The sequence below is a fragment of the Chlorocebus sabaeus genome, chromosome 2 (genome assembly GCF_047675955.1).
Source record: "Chlorocebus sabaeus isolate Y175 chromosome 2, mChlSab1.0.hap1, whole genome shotgun sequence".
Taxonomy (NCBI): domain Eukaryota; kingdom Metazoa; phylum Chordata; class Mammalia; order Primates; family Cercopithecidae; genus Chlorocebus; species Chlorocebus sabaeus.
Window position 1 is genome coordinate 32,168,313 of NC_132905.1, and position 11,346 is coordinate 32,179,658.

An 11,346-nucleotide genomic window follows, 5' to 3' on the forward strand; every position below is an offset into this window, starting at 1 on the left:
TTTGCAACTGATTTTCCCTGCATAAAAAGCAGGGAAATCTGAGTGGGAGTTCATTTTCCGATTCATGCCTAGATATTTGAAGACATGAAGTAATATCCATTTTGTTTCATCTATGGGCCAGATAATCCATCAGTTACTTCTTTAACTGGCTTTCTTAGTGGTAAACACCCTCATTTTTCTCCATTGCCAGGCAAGAGTCCGTAGGATTTTGAGGCATCCCATGAGGAGAGTGGCAGCAAGATAAAAGAGATTCAGCTAGCAAAATTAAAAGCAGGCTTTTAAAACTATGGCTCTACAGTATATCAGGAAAAATATGCATTGACATTATCATGCTTTAGTTTCTATTGGTTTTGGTATGACAATCCATTTCTCAGATTTATTCTAAAGAATAATTTACTCAGTAACTATTCTTGAAATTATGAAATTTTCCTTCCTGAATTTCCCTGTACTCCTTAAGATGTTATTACCAATGGGAAAAACAGGGTGTAGTTACATAATAAAAGTGTGCACCACCCATTCTATTCTACTCTGGCCAAACAGAACTGTATGTCTGAAAGCACATGTCATGTCTGAAAGTACATGCCTAATAACATGAATCTTGCCCAAATCACAGTGGCTTCACCTGGCTCCTTAACTCTACTTGAATTTCTTAACTAATTACGAAAAAAGGTAACAGAAATTTTGATTCTACAAAGCAACCACCATGTCTGGAAGATAGGCAAAGACATAATGAATGGTTTGCTGATATTATATGAACATGTATGACAAAATAATATTGTCTGCCTCAATACTTTATGGCCACTTTGGATTACTACAAGAAAAGGTCAGGTTTGCAGTTCAACACTGCAGCATGCAAAGGGTTAACACCACATGGCATTGGGTTGATGGAAGATTGTAGAGTGTGAGTAAGATTTTCAGATATGCGCAATCACAGGGTAAAGAAATATTCCCTGAGGTTGGGCAAAAGAACATGAAAGAAGATAAGAACTGTCATCCTTTGGCCTCATGCCAGGAACTGAGACAGCTGCCATATGGAACTCTGAATCCACTCAGCGAAACTCGGTGTTGTTCTGAAGTTCTCTGAATATGAAAATAATGTCCCCACTTGATGAAGAAAGGACAGAAAAGGCCTCCTCAGGGACCTCTTATTCCATGCCTGTGGTTTCTCTGGGAAAGACAATTCCATGCTTCATTATCTCCCTTAGTCATGGCCTACTTGATTGTAAGAAAGAAATCCATTCAAACTGGCAAAAGTAATGGAATAATATTCAGCAAAAAGAATGAATAAAATACTGCTGTATGCAACTACATGGTGAATTCCACAAGCATCATGTTAAGTAAAAGATTCCAAAGACAAAATTGTTCCAAATGAAAACTATAGGATTCCATTTATCCAATAATGCAAAACTAATATATAGGGTAATATCTAAGGAGAGGCCACCATAGTTGTCTGGGTGGCATGGACAAGAGCTGGAGCAATAGAAATAGAGACAAGTATATGGTCCATCTTGGGAACAAGATGGTGGTTCTCAAAAAAGGGGTTTGTGAGTGAGCAAGGCAAGGCAAAGACTCTTCCCTGCTTTTCAGGTTTCCTTCCTGAGCAAAAGCAGGAAGTGGAGGTGGTGCCAGGTAGCACCTTTTGGCCCAAGGCAAAGAGCCTTTTTATCTGTACCAGTTCCTGGTTACTCACCATTGTTCCTCTCCTGTCATTTGTCAAATAAGTCTGAAGGAACTCTTCTGTTTTATAGCCCACCAAATGCTGTGCTCTGAACAAAGGGAGTGGGCACCCTCACATAATCTAACAATCCAGTTTGAAAAAACAGAACACTGAAAAGATTACAAACTGAAGCAAAACAAGTATAATTTAACAATCCCTCCTGAGTGAGTAGCAGAATCAGTCTGAGAAATGTATACCATATTGAAGGAAGGGTTACACTTCAGAGAGAAAGACACACACACACTACACACACGCAGAGAGAGAGAGAGAGAGAGATTTATTGTGGCCCTACCTAGAAATGACATTAATAATTCATAAATATTTCATACATTTTCACAGGAAATATAAACCATTTACATTGATGTGTCTGCTCTTCACATATGTTTTAGAACTAGCGAGGAAGCGTAAAAGATCCCATGAAGGTAAACAAAGGAAAAAATATTGGTATGATGAAGGAGAGTGGTAGAAGAAAGAGGGAGCTACCAGATACAGAAGCACCTTTGTGGACCAGACAGTGACTAAAAGTGAAAGATATATCAATAATGTATACATCCTTCACAAACAATTGCACACATTCTCTGTTAGCAAATCAACATTCCACCAGTATGCTCTCCCACAAATTATGGCTGTGAGTAGACAGTCATAGTTGAGTGAGGAGTGGCACATTAGGAGTAGGGGATGGAGGGTAGAGGTAACAGCAGATTACTAAATTGTGGCTTAACATTGAATAATAATAATAAAAAAACAGACTAACACGCTAGACCCAGGCCCATGACATTCTGCATCTGCATGTCTTTTAAACCACTAGCAGGAAGATGCTGGGGTGTCAAGAGTGGACCCCTCAGTAGCCAAAAACTTTTGGCAGCAGACAGCAAAAATCTCAGAACTACCGAAAAGTATAAGACTTGAGAACAAACATTGCAACCCGTATGCTGGGTTATTTGTTGGTTTGCTTTTAAATCCTTCCCATGCCCTTCCTTTGCAAGCTCTATTTCCTGGACTCTCTTGCCAAGTGGCTTCTGGTTTGGTTTAGTCAACAAAAACCACTGGAGAGATTGGAGGACAGACAGAAGGAGGAAGCCAGGTTTTTATCCCTTTTCCTCTGTGTTTCAGACATGGGCTCTGGCAAGGCCTGTGTCTCAAGCTTGGTTCCTGCTCCCAACAGGAAACCTCTGCTATCCATGAGCTCCTGTGGATGGCTGTGATTCTTGGGTTCTAATTAATCCAATTATTCTCTTTATCCCTCTTGTCCTACTAGCAGTAGTAGTGAATTCAAGCTGTTGCCTTATTGGCCTTTGGTTTTTTCCTACCTTCAACACCATTGTATCTAGTTCCCCATATTAAATTCTTTCTACCTGAGTACCTGGAATGACCTCTGCGCTCCTGAGTGAACTTTGACCGATCCAACCAGAAAGCCCTTCTTCTGCGGGATAATGTGTGTTTATTGGGCTATTCCCCCAATAGGAATTTCCATTTGGAGTTATTGGAAGAAGGAGGCCATGGAGGATCACATAGAATTCCACAGTAACTGTTTTCATATTTTTAAAGAGAGTTAGACAGTACTAGGAAAGGCATCAAAGATCACTGGGTAAAGTGGCAGATGGGCTTGTGAGAGGAACAAAAGATTCTGGCTCCTACACTGGAAATAGGGAAAGACACCTTACAATAGGCAACCTGTGCCAGACACCACTGGGTACCAGAAGTACATGATTTTGCAAGGAGTGTAAAAGCCAGTGATGCAGGCAAGGAATAAAATGAACTATGACTTGGAACACACTAGGGAAATATGGGAATAGACTGTCTCACACACAGGAACACAACAGAACTACATCAGCTTAGAGGGTCATTGCCTTGAGGTGGTTCATGAGAGAAGGCTGAGAATTTGAAGTCACTGTTATGAAGCTCTCCCACACTACTTATATCCTTACCATGGCTGCTATTTTAGCTCCTGCAGGTGGCAGAGGGCTTCCCAACCTGATTACAAATTCTCCATCGTAGGAAGGAGAAGTCCTAAAATCAGGTCCAACCATCTCTTCATTTGTAATGTGTCTCACACTAACCAGGCTGGTCCTGGGTCTCCTTTCCCACAGATTCACCATGTATCTTTTCCATCACCTGCTCGCTATTGTGGAAGAAGGAGGCTGATCCCACCAGGATGGATTTTCCAGCATCCCACATTATCTTGCTTCTGAATAGGTTTGGCCCATGGGAGCCACTACTAAGAGACCAGAGAGTGACAGGAAGGAAAAAATTAATAGTATTTCTCCCTGACTTTTACCCCTTCTCCATTTTGGGCAGCACTCCTGCCATGGCTGTGTTTTCTTGTTGGTTGCAGCTCTTTCTTGCAGTGCTTCTATCTTTCACCATGTGATTCCAGTCTTTAAGCATCAGTAAAACCACCTCTTTCCTCTGTCCTTCCGGCCAGCGGGTGGTAGAGGATTCTAACTGTTACTAATTCCCGGGTTGCCTTTTGTACCTAGTGTGGCTTCCAGAGCTTCCATCATCTGAGTAACTAATTTCTCGCATTGTATTTTTTCTGTTTCAAATACTCAAGTGGTTTGTAATCCCTAGTTTGACCTTGACGGATACAGTAACACTATTTAGATGTTACAAAGGCCAGAGAGAATTAAGCCAAGTAAGTAAGTAACAGGCAACTACAGTTCTTGACCTCAGATCCAAAAAGCTAGGTTTATACATTTTCCCTGAAGTTGAAAATGTATACATGGCTAATTTTCTACCTTCAGTCTCCCAAGCCAGAAAGCATCAAAACAAGAAGTTATCAGAAAATTTTATAATATTAGGGTTTTCTCTTCCTATATATGAGAATTAAAAGAATTAAAATCTATTTTTTATTACTACTTCTCTATTTTATGAGTAAGGGCATGGTAGAAGTTCAAGGTTTAGAACACTTAGGTAGCTGTGGCTCTATGCTGCTCAGCAGGTTAGATTTTAAGGTTTCAAATCTTTGGACACCTATTCAAAAAGAGAATATCGCTTGTGTCCACTCTGTCTTGCTTAGCACAGATTTCTGCTTGACTGACTTCCAATAGCAGAACAAATCCCTAGCCGATGAAAAAAACCTCATGTAAACTCATCATAAGGTCTTGATCACCTAGCAGAGAGAAGATGAAGAAACTTCCAGTCTACAATGATATGAAACACTTTTTTTGTGTGTAAAGCTCTGGGAATGGAGGGATGGAGAGAAAAATGGAAGATAGAACGTTGGGAGAAAAGCAAGCAAGTGTTGTAGAGAGTCTCAAATGACCATGCTGCATGACTAAATGCAGAAATAATAAAAGAAGTAGGCATCTTGTGGTGTGAGCCCAATCAAAGATGGTAGGTATCAGAAACCCATCAGCTTCATCTGCAAGAAGACTAAAGGAAACTCCAAGATAAGCTCAGGATCTTCCCTTAACAAGAGCACCCGAGTTCCTTTCACTATTGTGAGCACTAAGAATTAAGGTCATTGGAGAACTTCACCCATGCAAAGAATCCTTCTCTGACTTGAGAAAAGATGGATCATGAGCTTTTGGGAAACAGATTTGAAGTTCCAGGTTGGATCCAACCCAACCAATTGGGAACAGTGAGGGTAGAAACAGGAGGAAGGATAAAGCTGGTAATTCAGTGTTCAAAGCATGGACTTTGCAGATTCCCCAACTGCCTGTAGAATGGGATGAGAGGTGGAGGATAAAGCTACTAGCTAGGAGTAAGTAGTTTCCTTCCCATAACTCGGTTGTGGGCTAAGCATAAAGCATTTTTCTACCTTTTGGAAAGTGTTCTAAGAGTCTTGTTGGTTAGAGAGCAATTTAAGAGATATCTGAAATAATACCAATTTATCCCAGTCTCATAGTCTGAATGTGGTACTAATTGTGGTGGGGTTGAGAATTTCAAGATTAGAATGTGTGTGGAACACAGAAACACTAAATAAGATTGGTGATTACACCAGCTTCAGGTTTAAAATGTATAAGAATACCTGACAGAGGAGACAGAAGTTCCCAGCATCAGCTGTATAAGTACTGGATATTACAGGCGACCCTCGCCGAGTAAGATAAAGATACTGTTCTGAGTCAATGTTAGGTCTTTCCAGTGTGCCCTTCAGCAAGCGTGGCTAAAACTACCCCTGGGGAGTCATCGGGTGTGCTTCATCCCAGTGAGGATTGTGGGACGCCAGTTGTAGCTGGGTCTAGGAGAAATTTCTTACCCCAACCTCTGGTGGCACCACACTGATGTTCATTGAAGAATTATAAAGTATTTTATCAGTGATTACACTGTTACAGCTAAACTGCCTACAATGTGTATTTTAAAATACAGAATTCTCCAGGTTGTTTTTTCTATATGGAAACCACTAGGAGTAGCCTCAGAAATACAGGTGTCCTCAAAACCATTTGAAGAGAAATGCAGGAAAACCAAGAAACCAGAATTGATGCTAGTGAATATTCTATTGGGAATTTTTTGCCTTAAAGTAAGCTACTGTGTTTAAGTGTTTAGAATTCACCTCGCAAAATATGTATGGATAACAATCTCTCCTGTATATCCTTACTAATGTTAAGATGAACATTATGAAGCAGCGTAATGAATGATCATGTCTGAACCTTTTACTGATCAGAGTTAAGCAGTAGAGATGCAGACATGCTGTCTGGTAAGTCCCATCACCTGACCACTGACACTACATCTAACAGATGTTTGAGAGGGGCTTCTACCTCTGGAGACCACATAGCCTGAGCGCCCTCCGTAGGCTTCAAGCCTTCTCTTGCTATCTCAGATGGTCCAGAGGGGCCATATAGAACTTAGTGAGATAATTTGGAGCTATATATAGTCAACAGCAGAGGAAAAGAGATGGTCAGATGGTAAGACCAGTTTCAGAAGTTGTAAGAATAGAATTGCAAATGGTAAGAATTTCATGAATGCTATAGGGTACTAAGGAACCCTGCAAATTGTTGAAGTGCTTGGTACTGAACCAAAACACACTCTCCCATACTTGGGAAGGTCATGTACAGTAGAGCAAATTAAGTTGTGGTTTTGTCCAAAATGGTAAAGGACATAAGCAAAATGGACACTTACTCTTGAATTCATTAGAAATCACAGACTACCAAAGTAACCTAATTGGAGGTAATTGAGACAAAATAAAATAAAATAAAATAAAATAAAATAAAATAAAATAAAATAAAATAAAATAAAATTATTAAAACACAGAAATAGTATGCATTGACTTTTTAAAAATTTTCATAAATTTTAACTTTTTAAATTTAATTCAATTTTAAAAATTATGCAGTAAAATTGATTTTTACTTTTTTTCTTTTGGTATATAGTAATACGAGTTTTAATATATATATATAGATTAATAAACACCACAATCAAAATTCAGAAAAGTTCCATCATCTCAAAAAAGTTGCTCACACTACCTCTTTGTAGTCACACTTTCCAGTCATACCTAATCTCTGGCAGCCTCTAATCTGTTCTCTATCCTTATAGTCTTCTCTTTATGAGATTTTAATATCAATAGTATTATATAATATGTAATCTTTGAGACTGACTTTTTTTCATTCAACAGAATGCCTTTAAGATACATTCAAGCTCTGTGGTGCGGAGAGGCCCTGCCGAGGGGCGAGAACGGGGTTGGTGGGGGACGGGCCTCGCCGAGGGGCGAGAACAGGGTGGGGCTCCCCCGCCCGAACTCCGCCCCTCGCCCCTCCTCCGCCTCCTCCCCTTCCCCCGACTCGCCCCTGGGGAGGGGTGGGTGGGGATTCTGGGCCGGTGGCGGAGTAACTGTCGCTTCAGCCAGGCTGCGGAGCGGACGGACGCGCCTGGTGCCCCGGGGAGGGGCGCCACCAGGGGAGGAGGAGGAGGAGGAGAAGAAGGCGGAGAGGAAGAGACGCCCCCTCTGCCCGAAATCCTTCCAGGCCCTGACCTCAGGAGCCAGGGCACTGACAGGACAGGAGAGCCAAGTTTCTCCACTTGGGCTGCCCGAAGAGGCCGCGACCCTGGAGGGCCCTGAGCCCACCGCACCAGGGGCCCCAGCAGCACCCCGGGGGCCTAAAGCGACAGTCTCAAGGGCCATCGCAAGGTTTCCAGTTGCCTAGACAACAGGCCCGGGGTCAGAACAACAACCCTTCCAGCCACCTGCCTCAACTGCTGCCCCAGGCACCAGCCCCAGTCCCTGCGCGCCAGCCAGCCCAGGTGACATGCCGGTCCCCAGGCCCCGGCCCTGGCGGGGGAGCACGCTGAAGCGCACGGCCGTGCTCCTGGCCCTCGCGGCCTATGGAGCCCACAAAGTCTACCCCTTGGTGCGCCAGTGCCTGGCCCCGGCCAGGGGTTCTCAGGCGCCCGCCAAGGAGTCCACGCAGGAGGCCTCCGAGGCCAAGGCCGGCATGAACCGGGTATTCCTGCAGCGGCTTCTGTGGCTCCTGCGGCTGCTGTTCCCCCGGGTCCTGTGCCGGGAGACGGGGCTGCTGGCCCTGCACTCGGCCGCCCTGGTGAGCCGCACCTTCCTGTCGGTGTATGTGGCCCGCCTGGACGGAAGGCTGGCCCGCTGCATCGTGCGCAAGGACCCGCGGGCCTTTGGCTGGCAGCTGCTACAATGGCTCCTCATCGCCCTCCCTGCTACCTTCGTCAACAGTGCCATCCGCTACCTGGAGGGCCAGCTGGCCCTGTCGTTCCGCAGCCGTCTGGTGGCCCATGCCTACCGCCTCTACTTCTCCCAGCAGACCTACTACCGGGTCAGCAACATGGACGGGCGGCTTCGCAACCCTGACCAGTCTCTGACAGAGGACGTGGTGGCCTTTGCGGCCTCTGTGGCCCACCTCTACTCCAACCTGACCAAGCCACTCCTGGACGTGGCCGTGACTTCGTACACCCTGCTTCAGGTGGCCCGCTCCTGTGGGGCCGGCACAGCCTGGCCCTCAGCCATCGCTGGCCTCGTGGTGTTCCTCACGGCCAACGTGCTGCGGGCCTTCTCACCCAAGTTTGGGGAGCTGGTGGCAGAGGAGGCGCGGCGGAAGGGGGAGCTGCGCTACATGCACTCGCGTGTGGTGGCCAACTCGGAGGAGATCGCCTTCTATGGGGGCCACGAGGTGGAGCTGGCGCTGCTACAGCACTCCTACCAGGACCTGGCCTCGCAGATCAACCTCATCCTTCTGGAACGCCTGTGGTATGTCATGCTGGAGCAGTTCCTCATGAAGTATGTGTGGAGCGCCTCAGGCCTGCTCATGGTGGCTGTCCCCATCATCACCGCCACTGGTTACTCAGAGTCAGCTGCAGAGGCCGTGAAGAAGGCAGCCTTGGAAAAGAAGGAGGAGGAGCTGGTGAGTGAGCGCACAGAAGCCTTCACTATTGCCCGCAACCTCCTGACAGCGGCTGCAGATGCCATTGAGCGGATCATGTCGTCGTACAAGGAGGTGACGGAGCTTGCTGGCTACACAGCCCAGGTGCACGAGATGTTCCAGGTGTTTGAAGATGTTCAGCGCTGTCACTTCAAGAGGCCCAAGGAGCTGGAGGACGCTCAGGCGGGGTCTGGGACCATAGGCCGATCTGGTGTCCGCGTGGAGGGCCCCCTGAAGATCCGAGGCCAGGTGGTGGATGTGGAGCAGGGGATCATCTGTGAGAACATCCCCATCATCACGCCCTCAGGAGAGGTGGTGGTGGCCAGCCTCAACATCAGGGTGGAGGAAGGCATGCATCTGCTCATCACGGGCCCCAACGGCTGCGGCAAGAGCTCCCTGTTCCGGATCCTGGGTGGGCTCTGGCCCACGTACGGCGGTGTGCTCTACAAGCCCCCACCCCAGCGCATGTTCTACATCCCGCAGAGGCCCTATATGTCTGTGGGCTCCCTGCGTGACCAGGTGATCTACCCGGACTCAGTGGAGGACATGCGAAGGAAGGGCTACTCAGAGCAGGACCTGGAAGCCATCCTGGACATCGTGCATCTGCACCACATCCTGCAGAGAGAGGGAGGTTGGGAGGCTATGTGTGACTGGAAGGACGTCCTGTCGGGTGGCGAGAAGCAAAGAATCGGCATGGCCCGCATGTTCTACCACAGGCCCAAGTACGCCCTCCTGGATGAATGCACCAGTGCCGTGAGCATCGATGTGGAAGGCAAGATCTTCCAGGCAGCCAAGGACGCGGGCATCGCCCTGCTCTCCATCACCCACCGGCCCTCCCTGTGGAAGTACCACACACACTTGCTACAGTTCGACGGGGAGGGTGGCTGGAAGTTCGAGAAGCTGGACTCGGCTGCTCGCCTGAGCCTGACAGAGGAGAAGCAGCGGCTGGAGCAGCAGCTGGCAGGCATTCCCAAGATGCAGCGGCGCCTCCAAGAGCTCTGCCAGATCCTGGGCGAGGCCATGGCCCCAGCACAGGTGCCGGCACCTAGCCCACAAGACCCTGGTGGCCTCCAGGGTGCCTCCACCTGACTCGGCCCTCCCCGGCCCCTGCCCCGCCCCCAAGCTCAGATCATATGAAGGAGACAGCAGCACACACCTGCGCATGCACCCTGCCCCTGCATGCCTGGCCCCTCCTAGAAGACCCTTCCCGCCCTTGGGAAAGTAGATGTGGAGGGTGACGCCCTGCATAACCCCCACCCTGTCCCTCCCACTCCCTGGGGGGCTGTTCCACAGTGACTGGGCCCTGTCCAGGGCAGTGAGTCTTCTACTTTGCTCCGCGGAGGAAGCTGGGGCACGGGGGCCCAGTGCTGGCCACAGCAGCACAGCCGAGCCCCAGGAGCCACTCAGGCCACAGCCCCTGGTGCTGCAGGTGGCCTCCCTCCGGAGACTCGAGTCCCCATGATTCCCTCCTCGTCAGTCTCTCAAAGACCCCATGATCCCATCCCCTGAGGGTGGCCAGCCAAGGCTTCTGTCCCATGGGATGCCATAAAAGCCGCCCAGTGGGACCCATGGTCACACAGAGCCCCTCACCTGCATCCTCTCCCCCACAAGAGCCCTGAAGAGCCCACGGGAGGGGGACGCACAGCACTGCCTGCCGAGCGAGAATGTAGCCGCAGCCCCCTCGGCCTCTCACCTCTTCTTTCTACAGCCTAATTTATTGGATTCCCTATTCGTAGCCATCTCCATGGCCAATGTGACTACCCTGCCAGCAGCGGGGGTGGCCCAGCCTCTGAGTCCCATGGGGCCCTGGCTCCCACCGGTGCCAAACGCAGCCCCTGTGGCCGTCACCCCGCCAGCCTACACTTCCAGCCGCCACCGGAGCACACGGGCCTCTGCTTGCCAGCCAGGAGTGCGGACACCATGTTCCCAGCTCAGTGCCAAAGAGGGGTCACCAGGGGGAGCTGTCTATAGAGCCAGCACCTGCCCGAGAGACCCCACCGCCACCGTGTGCCTTTCCCAGGCCCTCAGCCCTCGGGCCGGGCGCCACCCCCAGTCCCCTCAGTAAAAGCCTCCATTGGCAAAAAAAAAAAAAAAAAAAAAAAAAAAAAAAAAGATACATTCAAGTTGTTTCAGGCACAATAGTTCATTTCTTTTCATCACTGAGTAGTATTCCATTGTATAGATGTACCACAATTTCTTTATCACCTGCTGAAGTATCTCTGGGCTGTTTACAGCTTTTGGCAATTATGAATAAAGCTGCTTTAAATATTCACATGCAGATTTTGGCATGAACATAAGTCTTCATTTCTC

At 47.9% G+C, this 11,346-nt stretch overlaps 1 protein-coding gene across 2 annotated transcripts; it reads left to right on the forward strand.

Annotated features, from left to right (window-relative positions):
- Positions 1-7,556: 7,556 nt before the first annotated feature.
- LOC119621430 (ATP-binding cassette sub-family D member 1-like) lies at positions 7,557-11,143 on the forward strand. 2 transcript variants are annotated; one of them, XM_073006954.1, is made up of 2 exons: positions 7,557-10,071; positions 10,745-11,116. In XM_073006954.1, the coding sequence occupies exons 1-2, from the start codon at positions 7,900-7,902 to the stop codon at positions 11,099-11,101; spliced, it is 2,529 nt and encodes an 842-aa protein (XP_072863055.1). In that variant the 5' UTR covers positions 7,557-7,899; the 3' UTR covers positions 11,102-11,116. The 2 variants fall into 2 exon arrangements, with proteins under 2 accessions (XP_072863055.1, XP_072863060.1); XM_073006959.1 differs by having other exon boundaries at positions 7,558-10,071; positions 10,773-11,143.
- The last annotated feature ends 203 nt before the right edge of the window (positions 11,144-11,346 follow it).

Excerpts from the sequence above, each read along its gene's own strand:
- LOC119621430 (XM_073006954.1), top strand. The coding sequence starts at position 7,900 with ATGCCGGTCCCCAGGCCCCGGCCCTGGCGGGGGAGCACGCTGAAGCGC. Across the intron at positions 10,072-10,744 it reads AGGCCATGGCCCCAGCACAG|CCTAATTTATTGGATTCCCT; the intron begins GTGCCGGCACCT and ends TTCTTTCTACAG.